This window comes from Sorex araneus, chromosome 3, assembly GCF_027595985.1.
Source record: "Sorex araneus isolate mSorAra2 chromosome 3, mSorAra2.pri, whole genome shotgun sequence".
Classification (NCBI taxonomy): Eukaryota; Metazoa; Chordata; class Mammalia; order Eulipotyphla; family Soricidae; genus Sorex; species Sorex araneus.
This window is the reverse complement of record NC_073304.1, coordinates 175,997,915-176,023,959: the sequence shown is the minus strand read 5'-3', so window position 1 is coordinate 176,023,959 and position 26,045 is coordinate 175,997,915. Positions and strand designations below refer to the sequence as shown.

The 26,045-nt window shown below is 52.3% G+C and overlaps 1 protein-coding gene across 2 annotated transcripts in view; it reads right to left on the bottom strand.

The window, feature by feature from the left end:
* Nucleotides 1-9,809: 9,809 nt before the first annotated feature.
* The window catches only part of SLC35F2 (solute carrier family 35 member F2), a 40,351-nt gene continuing 24,115 nt past the window's right edge, over nucleotides 9,810-26,045 (bottom strand). Inside the window, exons 2-8 of one of the 2 annotated variants that reach the window (XM_055130127.1) lie at nucleotides 23,167-23,342; nucleotides 21,577-21,704; nucleotides 17,116-17,275; nucleotides 16,288-16,444; nucleotides 15,790-15,842; nucleotides 14,584-14,738; nucleotides 9,810-11,391 (exon numbers count right to left, since the gene is read on the bottom strand). In XM_055130127.1, coding sequence (XP_054986102.1) covers nucleotides 11,206-11,391; nucleotides 14,584-14,738; nucleotides 15,790-15,842; nucleotides 16,288-16,444; nucleotides 17,116-17,275; nucleotides 21,577-21,704; nucleotides 23,167-23,342 — 1,015 coding nt within the window. In that variant the 3' untranslated portion in view covers nucleotides 9,810-11,205. The remainder of the gene's footprint in view (nucleotides 11,392-14,583; nucleotides 14,739-15,789; nucleotides 15,843-16,287; nucleotides 16,445-17,115; nucleotides 17,276-21,576; nucleotides 21,705-23,166; nucleotides 23,343-26,045) is intronic. The other variant, XM_004605153.2, reaches the window with a different exon arrangement.

The window sequence follows — 26,045 nt, the reverse complement described above, 5'->3', positions numbered from 1 at the left end:
CACCAGTAACGTCTCCATTGTGAGACTTGTTGTTACTGTTTTTGGCATATTGAATACGCCACGGGTAGCTTGCCAGACTCTGCTGTGCAGGCGGGATACTCTCGGTAGCTTGCTGGGCTCTCTGAGAGGTATGAAGGAATTGAACCCAGGTCGGCTGTGTGCAAGGCAAACGCCCTACCCACTGTGCTATAGGGACAGATAATTGCCTTAGGGTGATTCCAGCATAGCCATGGTGCCAGGGGGGATGCAGAAAGCAGCTAACAGGTCAGAGAGGAGAACTGGCCGCACCTCACATTCCTCCACAACCACCAGGGCACAGGGGCTTCCGGAAGAATATCCCATGGCCGGTGCTTTCCCCCGAGAAAGCATGGAAATCTCCGGCCAGAGGACAGCTGGTGGTCACTGTGTCTTCCTGCAGGGCTGAGTAGTAAAGCGAGATGAGGAATAGAAGGAAAGTTGGAGCAGCTGGAGTGATAACACAGCGGGTAGGGCATTTGCCTTGCATGAGAACGACCCGGGTTCGAGTCCCAGCATCCCATATGGTCCCCTGAGCATGGCCAGGGGTAATTCCTGAGTGCAGAGCCAGGAGTGACCCCTGAGCATCGCTGGGTGTGACTCAAAAAAGCAAAAAAAAAAAAAAAAAGGAAAGTTGGAGAACACACTCAAAATACATAACAAAGGGAGGAGATGAGAAAAGCGGGGAGCGGGGTGGGGGAGGGGAAGATTAATGAGATAAAACTATACCAATTTTATTCCACCCCTTATTTCTTTGGGGGGAAGGAGGTGGGAGCACACCTAACAGTGCTCAAGGGTTATTCCCAGCTTGGTGTTCAAGGGTCACTTCCAGGGGGACTGTTTAGGGGACCGTTGGGTTCCAGATCAAACCTGGGTTCCTTAAACAAAGAGTGTGTGCTCCAACCCTTTGAAATAGATCCTCTGCCTTCAAGTGGGTCCCGTTTTTAAAAGAGAAGCATCTTGCTAGTTTTCAAAGGAGGAACTAGGGGTACTGAGAAGACTTCAGAACAAAGGATAGTTCCAGCGAACAATGCAGACTTCCTAAATAGCAAGGAAGCCCCAACAGATACATGGACTGATGTTCAGAACATACTGTGAATTGAGAGGAAGGAAAACACTCAAGAGAAGCTATAACATAAGAACTCCAGTGTGAAGAAAGGGAGATAACACGTATATGTGAATTTACTAGAACCATGATCAATTGGGGAAATGTTTGTCATGTATAAAACTAGCAAAGGGCGAGGCATCCCTGGGCTGCATTAAGAACATCTAAAAACATGGAAGTAAAAGAAACATGATTCTTTGTTTTTGTCTTGGGCACACACCCAGTGGTGCTGAGGACTACCTCCTGGCTCTGCGCTCAGGGCTCTGCTCTCAGGGATCCTGACAGCTCAGTGGACCCTATGGGGTGCCGGGGATCAAGCCCGGGCCTGTCATATATGTGCAGGCAAGCACCTTACCTGTTGTCCCACCACTCCAGCCCCAATATTATCTATTTTCTTTCTTTCTTTTTTTTTTTTTTGCTTTTTGGGTCACACCAGGTGATGCACAGGGGTTACTCCTGGCTCTGCACTCAGGAATTATTCCTGGTGGTGCTCAGGGGGCCATACGGGATGCTGGGAATCAAACCTGGGTCGGCCGAGTGCAAGGCAAACGTCCTACCCGCTGTGCTATTGCTCCAGCCCCAAGATTATCTATTTTCTAAAGGCAAATAATCACTGTATAAAACACTGTATCACTGTCATCCCTTTGCTCATTGATTTGCTCGAGCGGGCACCAGTAACATCTCCATTGTGAGACTTGTTGTTACTGTTTTTGACATATCGAATACACCATGGGGAGCTTTCCAGGCTTTGCTGTGCGGGCGAGATACTCTGGGTAGCTTGCCGGGCTCTCCGAGAGGGGCGGAGGAATTGAACCTGGGTCGGCCACGTGTAAGGCAAACGCCCTACCCGCAGTGCTTCCGCTCCAGCCAAGGCAAATAATATGAAAAAATAACTGAGAACCTGGGGAAAGCCAGTAACTTGACCTGAGTTTAGGGGGACTCTGCAATCAGGAAGGAGGTTCCCCCCACATACGCACTGTCGTTCTGACTCAAACCCGGGCCCAGCCCCTCAGAACGTGTTTCTCTCCCACTTTCTTAGCACCAACTCACTATTCCTCAGCCCTCCCGTGAAGCCCTCCAGGCAGAGACCCCTCCATCCACTCCACCCACCCTTCATTCTTAACCGTCACCCTGCCTGGCCTCTCTCACAGGTCACGTGGATCATGTCAGATTTGGGGGGGGGGGGCGCTCTTCTTCCTCTGGGGAGCTCCTCTCTCCAGAGTCAGGCCCAGGGAGCAGGGCTTTGTCCTGTCCAGCCTCAGATGCCCAGGGCCTGGCCATCAACATTCAGTACCGGTTTGAGTTTATAAATGCATGAATGTGCGAGAAAGCTAACACAGTCCCCAGTTCCAGACAAGGATGCACAAACATAACTAAAGACTCATTATTGCCCAAAAGGATGACCATTTTCATATTCCTCTTAGAAAATTCATCTTTTAGGAGGCGAAGAGATAGCATAGCAGGGAGGGCATTTTGCCTTGCATGTGACCAACCCAGGTTCAATCCCCAGCACCCTAGATGGTCCCAGAGTCAGGAGTAAGCCCCGAGCACTGCCAGATGTGGCCCCAAAACAACAACAACAATTTAGTAAAAAGATTCTTTTATTGGGGAAAAAAAAGAAAAACACAGTTCCCTTAAATTAACTTTCTTTGGACGTGGAGCACATTATTTTGGTCAAATAGATTAAGTCAGTTGAAACTCAACGGTCTCTCGGGCTGCATGCATTCTGGACTCCAGAGCGCCCTGCCGTACAGTCCAGCCACCGGGGTGCTGTCTGTGCAGGAGACCCCCTGAGAAATACTCCCACTGTGCATCCTGGGGACTCAGGGAAGTGGTCCCTGCTCCTGCCTTTAGCTCCTGCGACAGAGGGAACCCCTCACCTTTAACCAACCAGATCAGACAGGGGAGCGCCCTGACCAGGTCCCAGGAGGAAGCAGGAAGCGTCCGCTCTCGGGTCCCTGAAGGCCCCACCCCTGACTGACCCTGGAATTTATGTCATCGGAGCATTTGTGCCTGTGCTTGGATATTTGCACCATCCTAATCCTGGGCACTGTAGCCCGCACCCTGCCACTCAGCCCTTCACCTGCCCACAGGTGTGCAGGGGCGTCTACAGGTGGTTCTTGTTTTTGTTTTACATAAAGCCCAGGGCCAGCGTCAGTGCACGCAAAGCCCCTCTTGCTCGCCACCATCACAACTCCCTCATTCCTGATCTCCGGAGGCGCTGCCCACTATGTACTGTCATGTTTTAAATTAGTCGGTCACTGTCACTGTCATCCTGTTGCTCATCGATTTGTTCAAGAAGGCACCAGTAATGTCTCTCATTGAGAGAATTATTGTTACTGTTTTTGGTATATCCAATATGCCACGGGTAGCTTGCCAGGCTCTGCCACGCGGGTTCGATACTCTCCGTAGCTTGCCGGGCTCTCCGAGAGGGGTGGAGGAATCGAACTCGGGTAGGCCGCATGAAAGGCGAACGCCCAACCGCTGTGCTATCACTCCAGCCCAATTAGTCTATATTCTCATAAAAGTATGGTGTCATTCATTTATGGACGCTTAATATTTCAATCTGCTGCTTACTTTTGTGGATTTGACACCATGTGAATGACAGACTTTTTGGGTTTTGTGGCCCCACAACAAACAAAAAAAAACCTCAACCATCAAATAAATATTTTTAAAAAGGCTCCTAAAGCTCTTGTTTTCCCTGAGAACACTTGCTTTCCCTTTTGTTTTCATTTGGGGGCTGCACCCAGGGGTGCTCAGGGCTGACTCTTGGATCTTCGCTCAAGGATTACTCCTGGCAGGGCTGAGGCAGCCCTATGGGGTGCCGGGATGGAGCCAGGCTGGAGCCCAGCTTTGCCGCGGGCAAGCAAGCATCCTCCCCGCTGTCCTAGGGCTCCAGCCCAGACCATTTCTTCCCGAAGCAGAGTTAGCCAAATTTCTCAGCACGGCTTTTCTCTTTGCAATGGTGGGCTTGGCAGGGCCCCAGGCTGACACCTCACCTCCATGTTTCACAGTTGGGCCTGGCCCAGGTGCCGCTGGGAGGGAACAGAGCAGGGGTGCGGGGTGAGGACCTGGCCCGGGGTGCGGGTCTGCCCAACTGGGGGCTCCAGAAGGAGACTTGCTTTGGGGTGGGGGCGGCAGAGTGTGGCTTCCTTGTCCCTTTCATGGACAATAATGAACACAAAGGGCGATGCGGCTGGCTTGCAAGACTTGAAGAGGCCCGAGATCGAACGTTTACGGCCCGCGCAGGGGGCACACGGAGCCTCCCGGGAACGCAGTCCGCACCAGACGCGTGTCCTCCCGCCAGTTATTAAAGATCAGGTGTCAGGAACAGGCCTAGGCTGAGCCAGTCCCAGGCGCCTCCTCGCTGCTCTTTAATTGTACAGTATTGTTTTTGTTCCAATGGCGCCATCTAGTGTTCAGCCTCTGACTTAGACAAGATGGTCAGTTCGCTGCCTTCGAACAACCTATTTCGCACTTTCGCTGCCTGAAAAAGAGGAATTTACAGAACTGTGTGTATTGCCATATTATTCCTTGTGCTTAGGCTGTGGCTTTGTGTGTTCAGACTTTATTCATGTGTATACCCACAGAAATCTGGGAACAGGGTGGAGAACTGGGTACAGCTGGGAGGGCGTTTGTCTTGCAAGCGGCCGGGGTTCAATCCCCGGCATTCCTTAGGATTCCCCTGAGCATCACCAGGAGTGATTTCTGAGCACAGAACCAGGAGTAACCCTTGAGCATGCCAGGTGTGGCAAAAAAAAATGACATACTGTCCACTTTTGTTGGCTTTTTGTTGGGAGGTCTCTCCTGGCCGTGCTCAGGGTGACTCCCCACGGTGCAAAGGACCAGGCTGTGGCTGAGATCAGTGCCCTCCTCCTGCAATGCCACGAGCTCGGCCCTGTCTGACTTACTGGTGGTGATTGTCTCTGATTGGTAAGAATTTGAGGGAGTTTTTTGTGACTTTTCTATTTTGTACTTCAACTTGTCATAACAATATTTATGTAAATATTGGGAAAACTTGATCTTTTAAGAATAAATGAGTTCCTAAGAAAATAATTTAGTCCCCTCCAAATATATATATATATATATATACATATATATACTTAGTATTTGGGACGCATTTATTGATAGTATTAGTTATTACTAGGACTGGAGCGATAGCACAGCGGGTAGGGCATTTGCCTTGCACACAGCTGACCCGGGTTCGATTCCTCCGCCCTCTCAGAGAGCCTGGCAAGTTACCAAGAGTATCCCGCCCACACGACAGAGCCTAGCAAGCTCCCCGTGGCATATTTGATATGCCCAAAATAGTAACAAGTCTCACAATGGAGAGATACTGGTGCCCGCTCGAGCAAATCGATGAACAACAGGACAACAGTGCTACAGTGCTATATGTCAAGGTTAAATAAATTCAATAAAAATTTGGGGGACTAGAGATAGTACAGCAGATTGGGCTGCCTTGCATGCAGCCAACCCAGGGTTTGATCTCTGGCACCCTATATGATCCCCTGAGCACTGCCAGGAGTAATTTCTGACTGGATACTAAGTGTGGCCCAAAAACCAAAAAAAGAAAAAGGGAGGAAGTTTAATTTTTGCTTTTAAAAGTACACCAACCAAGTAATGCCCTTGTACCAAAATACTTCCACTTCACATGTCTTTGCTGCATCTCAGTCTTCAAACAACCTTAGCAGTGAAACTCCTGAGTTGGAAATGCAGAGGCTCAGAGAGGTTAAGTAACTTACCTGAAATCACAGAGCACATGAGAGCTGAATCCAGGTCTCTCCTCCAGGCTAACCCTCAGCACAATCCCCCTCTATGTTTCCAATAAAGCCTTCCTCCTCATCCACACGAGTGGGGAGAAAAGCTACAGAATGTTTTGGGAATGTTTCCATCTTTTTTTCAGTCCTCACAGCCACGTATGACTTGGGTCCGTATGTTTCAGTGCCATGAAGAATGAAGGTTATGTGTCAGCATCATGTATGACATAGGTGTGTTTCAGAGCATGACACTGCCTGCCAGCTTCCTTGAGTGGACATGCAGAAAGTGCTGACCTCCTGCACACCTGCCCCCTGCGCTCCCCTGCAGACGAGGAGGCTGATGCTGAGTCACCCACCGGTCCAGGCACGAGGGCCAGGGGGAGCACCCAGTGGGGAGGAAGTGTGTGTGCTGGGCCCGGCCTTACTGAAGGCGCCAGTCAGAGCCCAAGCCGGGTTCCCGCAGCGGAGGGCCCTGGCCAGGCCATCTGGGGACTCAGTAGTCCAGCCGGGGTTGTGTTTGGGTTTGCCGCCAATCATGCTGGCCTGAGGCTCGGAGCTGCCCGCTGAGCTGATCTGCACCTGGGAAGCGGCCAGCCCCTGAAACACAGAATTACTTCCTGACTGGCTGGGGAAATGTGTTCTCGAGCTGGCTGGGGCGCCACTCGATCAAGCACTGCCCTGGGCACTGCACCAGGAGGTGAAGGTGGGGGGGGGTGAGGGGGTGTGCCCGGAGCACAGCTCAGTTCTCAGTGCTGAGAATCCCCTGATGCCCACAACCACTGCATCGGTACCACCTAAGGCCGACCTACCACTATCTCATTCTTCCCTGGTACTACCTAAACAGTAATTCTGTTGTGGTGCCAGTCAAAGGCAATGCCAGGCAATGGAGCTACCTTTTTTCATTTTCACCCCATCCCACTCATTGTGCCTCTGCCCCCGTGGGTGACGATGCGGGGAATGACAGTGTCCCAGCCTGGCAGTGGCCACAAGCGCAGACAGACGAGGGCTCACGCATGCTCTCCCGGATACTATCTCTGCTTCCTGTGGGACAGGTGGCTCCTGCTGGACGTCCACACTTGGGGGCCAGGCACCCTCTGAGCCATGCAGCCCAGAAAAAAAAAACAAAAAACATCTCAGCCCAAGTGTCCGCAGAGAATTATGTGTGTTGTAAGGGCCACCGCTGGCAGCACTCCGGGTGCCGTGCAGAAGATCTAACCGAGGACTTGGCACTCTCATCTGTGCTCTCTCCCGAGCCTCGTCCCAGGCTTCTCCTGGACCACTTGAACTATCTCCCAGCTCCCGGGTGGCTGCATTTTTGAATTAATGCTGCCAGAAGGGGGCTCCAAGGAAACAAGCAGTGCAGTGCCTGGTGAAACTGGGGGAGAAGAAAGCCGCGGCTCCCTATGCCTGCAGGCACCCCGGAGAGGCGCTCCCACCCGGGAAATGCCACTTCCACATCTCCAGACTCCTCCCAACACCCTCCACAGCGCCCGGAGAACTGCGCGCTCAGCATGACCTAATTTCCTCATAAATCTCTTGCCTTTTAATCAGCTAAGTGGCTCTCTGCTGCGCTTCCCTGATTTATTGATATCTTTGTTGGAGGGCCAAGGCCGTGTCCAGATACTAAGTGATTAAATGTGGGTGAAAACAGCTCATCTCGGTAACAACGTCAGAACACACTTGGCCCGTGGAGCCCCTCCCGCAGACGATGCAGATAAGGCCTTCACGGCTTCATCCCTTGGGGTTTTGCAGGAAACTATCCCCAGTTCCACCCACCGAGGCGCTGGGCGGCCCGGTGGTCAGGGTCCCCCTCAGCATTCGCTGTTGTGGGGTCTTGAGGCCAACAGCCAAACAGGAAAAATCGTTTTTACCTGGACCAACTACCCAAGCTGTACGATGTGCAAAGTGGCTTCCTGTTTTCTAACCTTGCTTCTTCACCCAGTTGTCAAAGGCAAGCCCTGTGGAAGTCACTTTTGGTAACAACCTCCTAAAAATACAACACTTGCCTTGCAGTGGACACTGGGAGCCTGTCGGGATGGAGGGGACAGAGTTCTCTGTCATGGCGCCACCTGCTGGTAGCACTGCTGTATTACAAACCCTTTCTCTGCCGTTTTCCGTCAGAAAGGTAAGAAAGTAAGGGGCCTCCAATTTCCAAATGCAGTGACCCCCAGACCAACACTGGTGAATGCAACTCTAGTACCCTATTGATTAGTCTCCCTCCTATCTGAGCAAAATGAGACACAGCACAACAGCCAAATACCCAGGAGCTCAGTGGGCATGATGTTTGGGGGATTTAATATATTAACAAAGAGAAACACAGGGAAATGATCAGAATTCTTCCTTTGAGGGTCACTATCTGCCTAACCATGTTAAGCCACATGACAGTTCCTGGGCCGTGATCAGATCACCTGCACGGAACCTTCTGGAACTGTCCAGTTCATGCGCTTGATGACCTGGATGGCTGCCCCCAAGATGGACAACCAATTAGAACAGACTGGAAGACGACATACCAGGCCACCTGCAGGGCCGTGAGGGCTGGAGCTGGGCAGACCTGCGCCAGAGGCAGTGCTGTGGGGCGTGGCAAGTGCCCTCCTCACTTTGGGGGAGCACCACCTGTCACCTGCCCTGCCCTCACAGCCCGGCTGCCGAGGACCCCTCAGGCACCAGGCAGTCCTTCTGCCAGGGCATTGGGGGGTGGGCGAGAGAGTGCAGGGTTTTCCGTGCGGTCACCCTGTAAATGGTCTGAATGGGGACCAAAGTTTCTTTAACCAGCACCTGAGGAACAGAGGACAGGAAGCTGGAGCCAGGAAGAGGACATGCCAGCTCACTGCAGCTCCGACCAGGATAACACAGACCAGAATAACGCCAGACTACCAGGATAACACAGGCTGCAGCAGACATGGGCCACGGCAGTCATGGGCCACGGCAGACAAGAGTCCATGGCAATCACAGACCAAAGCAGACAGGGCCCATGGCAGACAGGGCCACGGCAAACATGGGCCATGGCAGACATGGACCTTGGCAGACATGGGCCACGGCAGACAGGGAAGGTCTGTGCACCAGGCAGGCAGGGAGTCTTAGAGCTTCTCCAAGTGCTATGAGGGAGCCTCGGTAGGCCTGGGCCCTGGGGCCTAGAGCAGACCCCCCTCCTCCCGCCTGCAGGGTGGAGAAAGCCCCTCCCTAACAGACAGTGCGTCCCTGCCTCCACTGTCCCTGCAGATGCCCATTTATTCTTCAGCCTGTGCTTTCCAAAACAACTAGCGCGCAACCCAGCTGAAAGCCTCCCCAAAGGGCCATGCACTGTTTCTTTGGGGAGAGGCGAGGGTCACACCAGTGGTGCCAGGGGGGCCAGCGATGCTGGGATGGAGCCCAGGACCCCAGGCAGCCACTCCCACCCTTCGAGCTCTCCCTTGCCCACAGGTTGGTCACTCGCCTACAGTCAGTGGTGGTTGTACAGCTCGACTGACAGGGTATGGGGGTGGGGACTGCAGGGCAGTGCCAGCACCCCGAGGTCTTGCTCATGCCCTTCCACTTGAGCCGAATTGCTGGCCACACTAGTCATCAGTTTTATTTATTTATTAATTTTGGCTTTTTTGGGTCACACCCGGCAATGTCCAGGGGTTGCTCCTGGCTCTGCACTCACTCAAGAATTACTCCTGGGGCTGGAGCGATAGCACAGCGGGTAGGGTGTTTGCCTTGCATGCGGTCGACCCGGGTTCAATTCCCAGCATCCATATGGTCCCCTGAGCACCGCCAGGAGTAATTCCTGAGTTCAGAGCCAGGAGCATCCCCAAATGTGACCCAAAAAGCAAAAAAAAAAAAAAAAAGAATTACTCCTGGCGGTGCTCAAGGAACCATATGGGATGCTCGGGATGGAACCCAGGTCAGCTGAGTGCAAGGCAAATGCCTCACCTGCTGTGCTATTGTTCCAACCCCCACAGTCATCAGTTTTAACTGGCTGCAGAGATTGTCCTATCACTCAAAAATGAGAAAAGACACCGATACACCCATAGTAGCATGCCACAGTGAATGGGGTACAACAATCTTCACACACTTTCTTCTAAGAAACTTTTTTGATCATTTCTATCAAATTATTCATAAGTAAAACAAAATAAGTTATGTAGGGTCTGCTATTGGGGCAGGATTGGGTGGTGGTTGGGAAAACTTGAAATAATAGTGGCGGGAAGGTGTAATGGTGGTGGGATTGGTGTTAGAATAGTGAATGATGTAATAACTTATTGTGAACAACTTTATAAAAATAAAATTTAAATTTAAGAATAAAAAAATAAAATAGAATAAAGCTTTTATCAAACATAATAAAAGAAATATTCAAATTCAGTACTGTAAAATGCTTATCCTGAAGCCGGAGCGATGGTACAATGGGTCGGGAGCCTGGCTTGAAGATGACCCACCCGGGGTTCGATCCCCGCCATCCCCATATGCATCCCCCAAGCACCACCAGGAGTAATTCCTGAGTGCGGAGCCAGGAGGAACCTCTGAGCACCGCCAGGTGTAACCAACCCCCCCAATACAAAATTTAATAAATAAAAATAAAATAATATGCTTATTCTGGGGCCAGAGACAGTACAGCAAGAAGGTAAGGTGCTGCTGGCTTTGCATGCGCCAAGCCGGGCTCATTCCCCGGCACCCCAGAGGGTCCCCCAAGCACCTCCAGGAGTGATCCCTGAGCGCAGAGCCAGGAGTAAGCTCCGAGCCTTGGCGAATGTGGCCCCAAGGCCAAAATGAAATACGCAAAACGCTTCTTCCTGCAGCCGACCCACAAGTTGGCCTGAAGCCCCTCCAGCGGGTGGAGTGCCCGAGACACAGCTGCCCCGCGCGCAGGAAAGATGCTCCTGAGCTCCGGCCGGAGAAGGGAGGGTTACCAGGCCAGGTGCCGTCCAGCCCCCAAGGGGAGGGCTGGGAATCAGAGAAGCCACGCGCCGTGTGTCCACGAAACCCATAGCGTTTAATCCCGTGAATTCGTACCCTCAGTTCCTCTCACACTCCCCCCAGGACGCGGCAGAGGGCGCCGCCCCCAAGCGGTGACTGGTCAGCCTTGCTATTGGTGGCTCTGCAATAGTCCCGGGAAGTCCTGGGCCCCTCCGAGCCGCGGGGTCTCCTGTGCGTCACGCTCTGTGGCTGGAACCCCGCAGCCCCGCTCCGAGCAGCTCCCAGGCGCCCAGGCGGGCCCCCTCGGGGCGCCCCAAGGCCTGCTGGCCCCTTCTCCCAGCTGCCAGGCTCTGCGCTTCGTCCCGGGGGTCTTGTCGGCGCCTGTGCTCAGGCCCAGCTCCCCGAGGGTCCCGGGGGGCGCGGGGGCGCCGGCTGCAGCTACACCACGGCGGCGGGCGGCTCCTGCGGGCTCTCCTCCAGCTTCAGCCCCAGGTTGTCGAAGCCGATGCTGGCGGCGGGCGGGATGCTGCTGGCGGGGGGCTCCGCGTTGCGCGTCGGGGTGGCGCAGTACAGGACGAAGCCCGTCATGATGATGGTGAAGGACAGCAGGTAGAGTCCCGAAAACTGGGGAGACAGAGGAACGGCCGTGGGCACGGCGCCTGCACCTCCCCAGGCCTCAACGGTGTTTCCTGGGAGGGGCGCATGGGCCGCACACTGCGCCCCTGCGCTCCGGTGGATGGGAGCGGGGTCTGCGCGTGCTGACAGTCTCGGGGATACCCCGACCCCAGCAGCGATGCAACCCGACCCTGCCCCGCACCCCACCCGGCCCCCTCGTGAGGAGAGCAGAGGCCTCGGGAGGGCCCAGGTGCACCTCCCCTCTCTGTTCCCTGGGACCCACAAGAGCCAGGGCAGAGGGAGGAAGGGAGGCCAGCTGCTTCCCCGAGCTGCCCCTCCCTAGAGGGGATCGCAGAGAGCACGGACACCCCATCTCTCTCCTGCACCTCAGCCCCAAAGTTCAAACACGTCTCACAAATCCCTTTGCATGCCGAGGCTTTCTTGAATCGAGGAACCAGGCAAAAGCTCAGGCGTTAGGGATGAGATTATCTGGGGTGGGCTGGGGTGGGGCGGCATATCTGGCTGTGCTCAGGCTACTCCTGGAGCAGTGCTCAAGGGCCACGGCCCACAGAGCTTCCTGGGGGTGGAACCTGGCCTCCATAAGCAAAGCACGCGCTGCCCTTCAGCCACTATCCTGCTCCAGCAACTGCATTTTGTTTGGGGGCCACACCCAGGGCTGACTCTGGTCTTTGCTTTTGGGGATCACCCGTGGTGGGGCTCGGGGGGATCAAGCCCAGGCCAGCTGCCTCCAAGGCAAGCACCCTCCCCGCAGTACCGTCTGTCCAGGCCCCACATTTGTTTCTAACAGGATAAAAAACATATGTAAAAGCCAGGAAGAAAACAGCCGATGACTGACCAACCAGGGTGTCATCAAATTCAGAGAAAGGATGGAACATGGTTAATGAGGAATTAACATCCAGGCTCGATTATTTACTAGCCACCAGCTCCTACGAACGGCCCTGCTCAGCTGGTTTTGAAATGAAGGCGGGGGCGCTATTGCAGGCAGAGCAACAGACATTTCCAGTTCCTTTAGATTCCGATTACAGCCAACAGGCAGAGTCTGAAGAAGGGCGTGCCGACAAGAAGCAAATAGAAACGGTGGGAAAGGAGAGAGAGAAGATGGGGAGAGAAGACAAGATGCTCTCCCAGGGCGAGCAGGAGGAACTGGTGCATCTTATTGAGATTGTGGTTACTCCCAGCTGGGGCACTGGGGGGCCACCACAGCCTTTTTGTGAATATCGCAGGTGCCCCATTCTTTCTCTACTGGGACCCCCCCCAGAATCCCTTCCAGGCTGGATAGAACAGCCCCCCAAGAGCAGGGCAATCATTCCTTCCCGCAAAGCCAGGGAGAGACTCACTGAGCGAGACTCATTTCCTGCCACAGTTTTTCCTTCTCGCATCTAACAGGGAAAAATCACAGGGGTCCAGCATGCCCCGAGCTGCTGGGCACAGAATCACGGCTGAGTCAGGTTCTGGCAGAGCATTCTCTGGGCTCACCCGCCCTGTCCTGTGAGGTTTGGCGGCTGTTAACGTGGAAAAGGAAAAGCCATCTTGTCCTTTCCCAAAGTCCCTCTCAAAGGGTTTGTTAGAAAGAAGAGACAGGACGGGAGGTTAGGCGCCTGGATCAGAGGCGCTTACCTCTCCTTCCTGTTTAAACTTCTCCTTGCATCTGTATCTCCACCAGACGTTACCTAGCGCTACTGTGTGGCCAGCATTTCCTCAGAACCACTGCCAAAGGGGCAGAGCCCACATCAGGGAGAACAGACAGTTTAAGCCTCTTTTATTTTCATTTTTAGCTGTTTTATATATATATATATATATATATATATATATATATATATAACTGCTATATTTATATGTATATAAAGCAGAGCCATAGTTATTTAGAATTGTTGTTTCTCGGAGCCGGAAGGATGGTAAAGTGGGTAGGGTGTTTGCCTGGCACACAGCCGACCCAAGTTCAATCCCTGGCGTCCTCCCCAAACACCACAGTGTGATTCCTGAGTGCAGAGCCAGCTGTAAGCCCTGGGCATCACCAGGCGTGGCCCAAATATCAAAAACAGCCAAATCTAAATAAATAAATAAATGAATAAATGTGTTTCTTTATCAAAACATTTTAAATTGGTGGTAGACAAGGCCAAATGGATATGATTCCATGGAAAAGCACTTGCTTTGCAGGTGTGAGGTCCAGAGTTCTATTCGTGGACTGAACACACACACACACACACACAAACACACGGTGGAGCTAGAGAGATAGTCCAGGACGCAGAGTGCTGGCCTTGTTTGCAGTTGACCCAGTTTTGATACTGGCACCACAAATAGTCCCCTGAGCACAGAGCCAAGAGTTAGCCCTGAGCATTGTTGGTGTGGCCCAAACACCAAAAAAAAAAAAAAATGGCATGTGACCTTAGAATTCTGCCTTTACAGGGGCTGGAGTGATAGCACAGCAGGTAGGGCGTTTGCCTTGCACATGGCCGACCCGGGTTCAATTCCCAGCATCCCATATGGTCCCCTGAGCACCGCCAGGAGTGGTTCCTGAGTGCAGAGCCAGGAGTAACTACTGTGCATCGCCAGGTGTGACCCAAAAAGCAAAAAAAAAAAAAAATAGAATTCTGCCTTTACAAACCAGCCCTAAGGTGCTTGGGCTGTCTGTACACTGTCAGGCTTTCTATCTTCCTGATCTACTCTGAAGATCACAGCAGTCCTGCTCTTTGCCCTGTAAGACTTGAAAATGGCTTTTGGCCAAGAATAATAAAACCACATCTGGGTAAAGGCTAGATTGGGAGACCATTTCTGGAAGGACAAAGAGGCACAAAGCGGAAGGATCAGAAAGGACTGACCAGGGTGCGAGCCTTGACGTGGCTGGGGACACTGGAGACAGTGACGGAGGGAAGGTGGGTGGCGGTGGGATTGGGGTTGGAATACTGAATGCCTGAGACGAATCATCACGGACAACTTTGTAAGCCACGGTGTTTAGATAAAGTGTAAAGGGGAAATTAAAAAATTAATAATAATAAATTTTTTTTAAAAAATAGAAAGGCCCTGGAAGCACTAGCATCCGCGGTTGATTCGCTAAGCAGGGAGCAGGGGCGCGAGGAGGGACCGTGGCGCTCTTGCCCAAGGCTGAGGTTTTGTTCCCGAGTCTGTAGCAGCTTCCATAGCAGCAAGCCAGAGTTCTGTGGACGGATCCACTTGCTTTACCTTATAGCCAAACAGAAAGAGTCCGAAGAACAGGCTGTAGAGGTCGGCGGTCAGGATGCCCAGGTTGACCGAGGTCGCGCTGGTGACGCTGATCACCACTGGCATGAAGCTGTACAGGCAGAACATGCAGAGGGCAAAGGCGGCAAAGAGCAGCGCTGTGGAGGCAAGAGGGGGGCGGGTGAGTACGGGCCACGGAGACAGCGCAGCAGGGAGCACGCTTGCCCGACCCACAGCTGACCCGGCTTCCATCCCGGGCACCGCATAGGGTCCCCCAAGCACCGCCTGGAGTGATCCCTGAATGCAGAGCCAGGAGTGACCTCTGAGCATCACCTGTTGTGGTTCCCTCCAACACCCTCCAAAAAAAGGAAAAAAGAAAAGTCCCCCGTATCTTTTGTTTGATCAGGATGGTGGTTGGACATGATTTGTGTCATTGGATTCAGCACCAAATCTCCTCAAGGGCACGGAGGCAGCTGGGTATTCTGTTACCATTCGCCTGCTCCCTCAGTGCCCCCAGATGGCACAGCCTGGCTGTTCTCCTTCAGGCAGAGTGGCTGTGTGGATGCCAATGGGGTAGCAGTGCCTCTGCCTGCGAGAGCGTGCATGCGCGCACACACACACACACACACACACACACGCACACACACACACACACACACACATGCACTCACACATGTGGACTCTCACTCAAACTCAAACTCATACACATGCACTCACACTCACACACATTCTCACACACATGCACTCACTCACACACATGCACACACACAGACGCACTCAGACACACACATACACACACTCACACACACTTACAATCATGTCCTCACATATGAACACACAATCTAAATTGAATTAAATGATCTAATCATTGAACAGCTTTCCATCCATCATTAAGTAAAATTTAAATCTTTCCCTGATGGGCCTCAGAGAAGGCCAGAGCTCAAGGCCCTGCATGTGACCAGTGCTGGTTTGATCCCTGGCACTGTGTATGGTCCCTGCACACAACCAGGCCTGGCTCAAAAGACAAAACAGAGCAAAAATAAAACAAAAAAATCTTTCCTTCTGCTTCACCACATTTTCCTCCTGCATTCTGTCTCTTTTGTTTTACAAAAATGCTTCTGGCCTATTCAAATGAAATCTGTTCCAAGTGCTCCCTTCTCAACATGCACTCAACGAGGGTGCTGAGCGGAGAGAATCTGCTCCACCTACCGATTCTCCAGTCCCAGGGGATGCTGGCCACGTCCTGGTACTCCACGAGCAGCCTAGGAGGGAATCAAGAGGAATCAGGATTCACGCACGTATCTCAGAAGCATGTTGCTTAACTTGCCTGTGTGGTGGCATGATGGAAGCCAGGGTACCACACGTGTGGGACACACGGCTGTCTTCCACCCAGCCACACCCCTGGGTCCTCTTAGATGTATTTTCACTTATCTTCTTTGGCCGAGGTGGGGAATTGCCCTAACTTGGGGACCCTTCTGAGAGGAGAAGCCCAGAGGCGCCCGTGAACAGTGGGGGTGTTCTGCCCCAGCACCAGCCACGGAGACCAGGCGTGGAACTCACTTCCCCCGAGCTAGAAGTGTAACCTTCCCGCCACACCCTTCCAGACCCTGCCTCTCGCAGCCCTGGGAAGGAGGCCTCTTGGCCGCTGCTTCTCCCAATGACCAGGGAACGGGGGTTCGGCCCAGATGGGCTCGTGTCGCTCCTTACAGCTGGACGCTGCTGATGAGAGTCCCGAACAGCCCCACCATTCCCAGAAACTCGCAGCGGCTCAGCTTCTTTACGATGTACTCCTCACACACGTTGGACACGGCGTAGAGGCACGCGCCCAGCAGGACCAGCACGTCCCCGATGAGCACGTTGCTCCCTGCAGGAAGACGGGCGTAAAGCGCAAGTTGGAGGCTGGGCGGGGGGGAGGGGGGAAGTGCCTGACCTCGAAAGTCTTTTTCTCTCCTCACTTTCTCCTCATTGAACTCCTCAGGAGCCCAGGCTCGAGAGTGGGGACAGTGACCCCCTGCTGGAAGGGGGTCTAGGTGGTGGGGGGACCCCAGAGAAGGAAGGGAGTGAGGACAGGGGAGCTCTCTACGGGACAGTCACCGGGACCCGGGTCTGTCCACTGACGGCTCGTGACCGGGAAGGGCTCACTCACGCCACGCAGTCTCCTTCTCGGTAAAAACGGAAACTTGAGACTCCACGGTGGGGCTTTCGGGGGCTGACCCCAGTGGACGGGTGGACAAGGATGACTCTACCTAGAGGAGGAAGCTTCTCTCTGAGAGACAAAACTGTTGAAGGCCACAGAAAAGACCCAGGCTAGAGGACACGGGGTAGGGGTTGCCGTGGTGTGGCCGCCAGACAGCAGGTGCCACTGACCCTGAATTAAACTCAAGCTGCCAGCCAGGGCTTGGTGTCTACCCTTACTCTGTGCAAAAGGAAAGCAAAAACACAAGGAGGGGGGAGGGAGACAGGGAAGGAGGAGAAGGGGCTGAAGGGGAAGGAAGGAGAGGGGGGACATGTCTGGGCTGGGCAGCACAGCCTTACCCGAGTTGTCTTCCCTTCCAGCTAGTATGTCCGCACCGACCATGGTCCCCACGCCCAGCAGACACACGGCCACGGCCACAAAGTGGATGACACGGTACCGTGCGTACAGGATGAACCACGAGAGAGCCATCATCACGGGGATCCCGAAACAGTCCAGGAGCTGCAGAGAAGCCACGCCTGTCAGCGCCCGTCAGCACCGGTCAGTGCTGGTCACCACCCGTCAGCGCCCGTCAGCGCCCATCTGTGGGAGACCGAGGGTCAGCGTGGGCTGAGTGCTTATGCCTGTCAGCCGCTACTGATCTCGGGGTCAGCCCAGCACTGACCACAGGACCAGCCCAGCACTGACCAATCATGGGGCCAGCCAGGTACAGATCATGGGACCAGCCCAGCACTGACCATGGAGGCCAGCCTAGTACTGGCCACAGAGCAGCCCAGCACTGACCACAGGGTCAACCCAGCACTGACCATGGGGCCATTCCAGCACTGACCACAGAGCCAGCTCAGTACTAATCAGAGGACCAGTCTGGTACCCAACATGAGACTAGCCCGGGGCTGAGCACCGTGCAGAGATGAACCCTTCAGCATCCACGATGACCTCACACGATCTGAACCTCCACCGCTATTTTTCACACGAGAACACCCAGGTTCCCTGCCCCCTCCCCCGCCCCGTCCAGCTCACATGGTTCAACAGGGAGAGACCCTGGCGCAGCCCATGGTGCTGACCCCTGCCGCTGCAGGGGCCTCAAGCGTGGCCAGTTGCTGGATCCCTGGAATTCTGTCTCGGGGGTCTGTGCAGCTTTTCTCTGAGGCCCGCCGGAGCTCTCCCATTGACCCAGGATGCAGCGATTCTGCCAATCTAAGGTTCTGAGCCGGGGCCCAGGGGAGGCGGGAGGGGTGCGGGTGGAGACAGGCAGCTGAGCTGGGAACCAGGACCAAGTGTGGGTCACTCAGAGAAAACCCCAACATCCCCTCCCTGATGTGACGCACTGGGCAGGACCTGGGACCACCGCTGAGCTCACAGCCAGTGCCCTCAAAAAGCATCAAAGCTTCACCTTTGACCCCAGCCCAGGAAGTGCCCCTCACCCACCAGGCTGCATCAAGGGAACTACAAGAGCAAACGAAACAAAACCTCACAGCACGCCCAAACTCTGACGCAGAGGGCTCAGCACTCACGCTCCTCCTCTGCCTTTTCCCACGGGCTCTCACCCTCACCAGGCCTGTCGAGCACATCCAAGGGTAAGCACATCAAGGGGCCTCTCTGAGGGTCCCCCACTTCCTGTGACCACCCTCGGACCCCCTCGGAGCCCCTTCAGTCTCCAACATGCCCCGGAGCTCTTGCATGTTAGCCGCTGCCTCTCCCAGGACAGCCCATAGAAGTCTCGTGCCCTGCACAGCCCAAGCACCCTGCCTCATTGTATTCCCGCCCGATTTTCTAAGTGCTTTATCAAGCCTGCCTGCATAACAAACCTTCGAACGTTTCGGTAACAGCCCGTCCCAAGACAGCATCCAGCTCTGATGACTTAACAAAGTCTGGGCTACGCTCCTGACAGTACAGAGAAGCGAAGGCGGCTCGGAAAACGATCACAGATGCAAACCCATGCCAATTTGTTCCTTAACACGAAAAAAAACAAAACAAACCATTCTGGGCGGACAATGACTGGCCGTTTCAGGAAGGTCAGACATTTCAGGGTCAGACAACCCAAATCACTCCTTTGTGGGTGTTTTGTTTTTTGTTGGTTTGTTTGTTGTTTTGCCAACCTGCCGTTAACCAGCTCTCCATCCCTAACTCCCCACATTCTTCCTTTATTTTTTTTTTTTTTTGATTTCTGGGTCACACCTGGAGGTGCTTAGGGGTTGCTCCTGGCTCTGCACTCAGGAATCACTCCTGGTGGTGCTTGGGGGACCATATGGGATACTGGAGATCGAACCCAGGTCAGCTTCGTGCAAGGCCAACGTCCAAGCCCTCGCGGATGGCCCCTGCTCTACTAGCCCCGATTCCTGGGCCAACAGCTCCGTGTCCAGTCCTGAGTCACATGGCGGCCTCTCCCGCGTGCACAGAGGGCTGACCTCGCCATTTCGAAAGTCTTCCTGCTTCATCTTTCAAAACGATAGATGTGGCCGAAGACTCCCTCAAATATTTTTTAATATTTCTCAAAATATTAAATATCTCAAAAATGTTTTTTTAATTAAAATTTTAATTTGGGGGCCAGGCAGGAAAGCCCAATGGGCTGACGCACAGGTTTGGCGGGCAGCAATCAGGCTCCACCAGCACCAGGTGCCCTCGAACCACCCAGAAGCAGCCCCTGTGCACCACCAGGTGTGGTCCTGAAAAACCCAGTGAAATAATAATAGCACCAGGGAGGGGCATAAGGGCTGGGGCCCCACAGCACCACCAGGGGCAGCCCTGGAACACTGAGCCAGGAGTCCCCAAACACCACCAGCTATGGTCCAAAAACACCCCAAAAAATCTTCAAGTCAAAAAACCCCGAGTCAGGGAGCACTGCAGGAGGAGTCCATGAGGATCCTCAGCATGAACTTTGACAAGCAAATGCCTAGATTTTCCCAAGAGGCCAGAGTGGAGGAAACTATTTCCAAAAGTACAGGATAGGGGCCATAGCAATAGTACAGCGGGGAGGGCACTTGCCTTGCATGCAGCTGACCCGGGTTCAATCCCTGGCATCCCATATGGTCCCCTGAGCATTGGCAGGAGTAATTCCTGAGTGCACAGCTAGGAGTAATCCCTGAGCATCATCGGGTATTGCCCAAAAAGAAAAAAAAAAAAACATTTTAAATATACAGGGCAGGGCCATGGAGGTGGTTGAAGGGCCGGAGAGCAGAGGCCCTGGGCTCAAATCCCAACACTGCCGAGTGTTGCTGGAGCAGCCCTGGGCCCCCAGAGCAGTGCAGGGAAGGAAGCCCCACCCCCACCCCCCTTACAAAAGCACGGGCTCGAATTTCAGTCACCCAAACCCAAATTGTGATGACTGGCACAATCTAAAACTCATAATAATCATTCGCTGAAGATTAAAGTCTCTGGAAATCTTCATCAAGTGACTAGATTGTGTGGGAGACGGGAAGAGAAGCTGTGAGGACAAAACATTTCCAATGTGCCGATGCCCTGGTCTAGCCGCCGCTGGGGGCACTTGATTCTATGGGTGGCGAGCTTCATCCTCTATGAAATCAGGCTTCCAGTTTTGACAGACAGAGAAATTCTGAAATGAGCCCCTTCTGCTCCCTGCCTTAATAAATAGCTGCTATCTCAGCTGGTTGGGGTGGGGGGGGCAGTGGGCTGCGGCCCCCTCAGGGCACTTTCACTTGCAAGGCCTGCACCCCCCACCCCGAGCCAGTCCCCTCATCTTTGTTTCTGGGCTTCTGGAGTCAAAACCCAAGTGACTGGCTGCGAACAATGCTTAACACAAGACCCCAGCCAGGGAGGTCGCTCATAAATATGCATTCTGGCCCCAAACTGAAACAAAGCAAAAATAAAAATGCATTCTGGTAATGCATGCCATCGTGTGAATATTTATTTGTGTTGAAAAAAAATCCTGTGTCAGGATCTCTGTATATCTTTGCAAGTGAAATAAGTCTAACTTCACCTTTGTTTTCTGATGACCCTGGAATGCAGTGAGCAATTTCAGCCTCTTCCGTGTGATGTTGGAACGCTGAGAAAGTTGTCCGTCGCTATGCTGAGCTGCCCCAGCCCTGACCAGAGAGACATTAGACAGTCCTGACAGTGAGTCCCTGCTAGAATACGGGTCAGTATGCCACCCTGACACCCAGTCAGAATGACAGCAGCTGGGAGAGTGCTTCTGTATGGAAACATACTCAGGACGGAGCGATAGTACAGCAGGGAGGGAACTTGCCTTGCACGCAGCTGGCCTGGGTTCGATTTCCGGCATCTCATAGGGTCCCCTGAGCACCACCAGGAGTGATTCTTGAGCGCAGAGCCAGGAGTAAGCCCTGAGCATCGCCAGATGTGACCCAAAAATTTTTTAAAAAATTTTAAAAAAACACAGCCTTGCTCTCTCCAGCAAGGAGAGGCCCCCCAAAGAATAGGCTGACAAGTTCAGGGAGCCACTATCTCCATCCCAGAGGCCCCTTCCTTGGCTCCGTGGACCTGGAGAGTTCTGCCTACAAACCCCCCTTTACAGCATACAAGGGTAACCCAGGAAAAAGCACCTTGCCAGCATCACAGAATCCATCGCTAACTAAATATTTACGCTTGTTTTGGTGGAAGCGTTTCTAATCTGCTGCCGCATTAGCAGTGGGGACCGATTAGCTGGCTCTGTTTTCACGAATTGCAGGAAACCTTGCTCATTAGCGCATCTGCTCCCCCGGACGACAGCCGGCACCCACGTGCAGGTGTGCCTCGAGCGAGCAGCTCTCCCGTGAACGGGGTTCTGAAGTCAGCATCTTCCCCTGGTGCTGTGAATCCAAAGTGGGCTGGACGCTGGCTCTCACCTGGACGCTGGTGAGCGTCGTGTACTGGTACGCCCGGACAATCAGGTAATTGGCTTCCACATCTGCCAAGCCCAGAAGGACATACTTCCACCACTTCCTTTTCAAGATGGACAGGAGGTTTTCGTTGTCTGGTGAAAGAAGCTGGGGTTAGTGCATGTGGTACCCGGGATGTTCGTTCACACATGAAGACTTAGCAAAGCCAAGGTCTCCTCAGCCTCCTGGCTGCCGTCACCCCAACAGAACCCAAACTCCAGCAGCCAGGCCGCTTTCTAGAGACATCCAAGCCACAGCCCTGCAGGCCTTGTGCTCAGTGAAAGCACCGCAGGGAAAGTGCTGGAAAGTGGTTATTATAAAGAAGCAGGGCCAACAGACATGGGTGGGGGCGTCACCTTCCTCACAGATCATCCCGGGAAATGAAACGCTTTCTCGGTAATTCCTTGGTTATCTGATCCCTACTCAACAAGACCTTTACCAGAAGGTCTGTAGGGTCATTTTCAGTGGGAGAAATGTGCTTTCGAGTGAAAATTAAGTCCATGGTCAGCTTGGGAAAGACTTAGGGGCACCACTGAAGAAACACAGCCTACCCCCAGATTCTACTTACTCAAGATAACTGCAAATTGACTTCTTCAGAGAGTCTAGCATGACAGAAGAGAAGGCTTTAGGGTAAGGGAAACCAAGGAAATAAAGGTGGAGAGAATCAGAACCGAACAATCTTCAAATATCAGCAGGCACTTCCATCCCATGAGCAACCCCGATCAGGAAGAGAATGAAAGGGCCTTGGCTCCTGGGCTCCCCGATGGCCTGGTCAGTACCACCTTCCTGAGCTGGAACTCAAGCCCGCTCACTGCTTTAGAGCCAGCTGTCCACTGTGGGACTCAGTGGTCATCATTCAGAGTCACACAGAGCAGACCCTGTATGGGAGGGCCGAGAGCACAGGCTCCTGAGGGGGGGGTGATCCCAACCCTCCTGGAACTCCCTCCATTCCCTCAAAAGCAAGGAGGCAAGGGCTGAGTGCCTCAGTTTCCCCATTTGATAAGTGTGTGTGACAAATCCCGCTGTCAGCATCTGGTACCACAGTAACCCACAGTATCCGCACTGGCCGGATACAGCCCTTCCCGGGACGGCTCGCCCTGACCCATCTCCTAAACCAGCTATCATCCCTGGGCCTGGATTCACCCAAGGTGTTCTGGTTATTGGTTTTTTGTTATTGTTTTGTTATTATTTGTTAACGTGTGCAGGGATTGAGCCACTCCCTGTGGTGCTCTGGGGCTCCTCCTGGCACTGACAGCTGTGGGCCCACGTTTTGATTTGTTTTTTAATGTCTAGAAATCAAGTATGCTTATGAAAATAACAGGCTGGAGGGCTGGAGCGACAGTACAGCAGGGAGGGTGCTCGCCCTGCATGCGGCAGACAAGGGTTTGATCCCCCAGAGTCCCCGATGAGCACTGCCAGGAGTGATCCCTGAGTGCAGAGCCAGGATAAGTCCTGAGCACAGCCAGGAGTACCCAACCCCTCCCAAACAAAAAAAAGAAAAAACCCAATCAAAATAATAATAATAATGGGCTGGAAAGTCCCGGCCCTAAGCCCTACCTGGCCGGAAGGCCAGCATCACCGTGTAGACGAGGAAGAGCAGGATGTAGTTGACGAGGCTCTGCAGCATCGGGGTGTTCACCCGGAACCGCTCGGCCAGGTACTGGCTGGTGATGGCCGTGCCACAGATGCATAGTGACAGCATCTGGCCCAGCGCGATCGTCTTCAGAAAGTTCCTGAACAAGACAAGAAAGGAGGAAATGAAGACTACTGAGCTGTAAATTCAACCTTGCATACGTGTAACGAACGCGTACACACACACACACACACACACACACACACACACACACTCCTAAGAGCTGATCACAGGGACACGCCATGGTTCCAGATAGAACCTGAAATCTTTGCCTCTTTTTTTTCCCTCTTTTGTAAGGTTTTAGGATCACACCCATCAACGCTCAAAGGTTACTCCTGGCTCTGTGCTCAGGAATCACTCCGGGTGAGCTCAGGACACCATATGGGATGCCAAGGATCAAACCTAGGTCAGCCACAGCCACATGCCAGGCAAATGCCTTCGCCTGCGCTATTGCTCCCAGACCTCTTTTCTTCATTTATTTGCTGACCTGTATAAACTGTCACAGATTCTAGGCCAAAAAAGACTCTTTTGGCAAAAAAGATTGGGTACAACTATTATGAGACCATTTTTTTTCAACCAGGCCCTTGTCTGTACTCACTGTCAGATGCGGCTCCAAAACAAAACAAAAGCAGGCACAACTCTTTTTTAAAATGTTAAATGAATGGAATCATTAACTGATAAAAACCAAATGTGCTGAGGGTGCAAAGGTGCAATGGTGGCAGGGTTGGTGTTTGAATGTTAACTGTTATAAATTATTATATGTGACAAAAAAGGGAAAAAATTATTCACAAACTTCTGCATGTTGACATTTACAGAAGTGAACTGACAGCTTCTAGTTTCATTTGCAACTCTACTGATTTTAAGAGACCAATCATACAGTCACTAAGATAAACAAGGTGAGGATATTTTTGAGTCAAGCTAGTGGTAAAGAAGCAGGTATGTGAAACCCGGCATTCCTCGGCACGAACGGGTCCAAGCAACATGCTATCATTGGTCCTTGAGCACAGAAATGTCAGACCACACAACCAATCACATATGCCAGAAATGGTCCCTGGGATCCCCCTTTGCTCTGGAGTTCCTTCCACAAAATAAGCCAAAGCAATATTTACTTTATTGAATCAGAGAGATGACAATTGGTAAGGCACATGTCCAGCATATAGAGTTTTGATTCCTGTATAAAATATGACACCACCCTCTCAACCCTCCAGCACTGCCATATGTAATCCTTGTTAAAAAGGAGAAAAATGTAATATAAGCTTTATTCAGGAAGTTAGATTTCTTAAACATGACATTTTGTATGTACCAATAATATGTATAATTACTCGTTGGCAGAGAATCTCTTGCCTGTGCACCTGGCTGTCTTCCCCAGGGCCCCTCAGAGGGCATGGCTCCAGCTTCCCTCCCCACCCCGAGCAGAGCTCCCAGCAGCCGAAGACTTCTGGAACTTAGCCACAGCCATGCTCAAGGCCCCTCCCCACACGTTCGGACAAGCCTCACGCATGAAGGTACCAGCAGAGGAACCCAGGTGTGTGGGACCCGGGACTGAGACCTCCAAGCCTGCTTGGATCGGGACTGGGCCTCCTCCACCCAGATTTTCCATTTCCCAGTAGCTAGGCGGTCACACCCAGGGACTGCGCCCGGCGCCTGTAATCCTGTCAACGGCCAGCATCCAGACTTAAAAGCAAGCTCCCGGAAGCAAGCGATATCTAATAGCCTACTTCTCCTCTGGGAGAACCTGGCAAACTATCGGGAGTTTCCTGCCCACGTGGGAGAGCCTCGCAAGGTCCCAATGGTGTATTTATATGCCAAAACCAGTAACAGGCTGGGTCTCATTCTCCTGACCCTGAAAGAGCCTCCAATGCAGCATAGTGGGGAAGGACGTGTAAAGGGAGGCTTCTGGAATCTCAGGGCTAGGACAAAAGGAGACCTTACTGAGACCGCTCGAGAAATTCGACGATCAATGGGATGATGATGAGGAGGAGGAGGATGATGATGATGAATTACTCGTTGATGTATGTATGTAAATTTCTCATTAAAGATGGCTTAACTCAAAAATTCAGTCTTCTTGCAGGTTTATTGATGCTTCTATGTTCTATTCATTTATATAAGCTCATTTTAAAGACTAGCCTTTGGTTTTGTTTGAGCATATGAAATTTGATGAATGTCTGTTTTGGTGCTTGCTTGGCAACATTTGTTTTAGTCCCATCAAACATGAGCTTTGTCTACAAGCTGGTCATTTGACTTATAGTCAAAATAGAAAGCTTTACCTTTGGTGTTATTTGAGTAATATTAAGAAATGTGATAGAAAAGATTTTTCTTCTGACTTGATTTCCATATTAATAACTTCCTCCCTAATTATTATTCTGGTTTTAAGGCTGGTTGGAAAAAATGTATTACCTGAAAAGAAATAATGTAAACAATAGTAAATTGTCACTTGGTTCTCTTAAAGAATGTCAAAGTTTGTTTAGATGTTACTTTTGATCTTGCTTATTTTCTTTAAGATTGATGTCATGGTTTCTCAGCATGGCCCCTGAGCAGCTGTGGGTGATTTTTCTGTCTCTTGGTTGATGCCTGACAGGACATATCTCAAACTTCCTCCTTGTTATCGTCACTCTCACTCATAAAGAATTTGCCGTGGTTTAGGTCCCATGCTGTGTGCTGGGCTTAGGTCATCTTATTGAAGATCCTAAGTCTGATGCAAGATAAATATGAATGTCCCTGTTTATATTTGAAAAAACTAGGAGTACATTAGTTTAAGTAAATCACCTAAAATCACTCAGGTGACTGCAGTGATTTTGCAGAA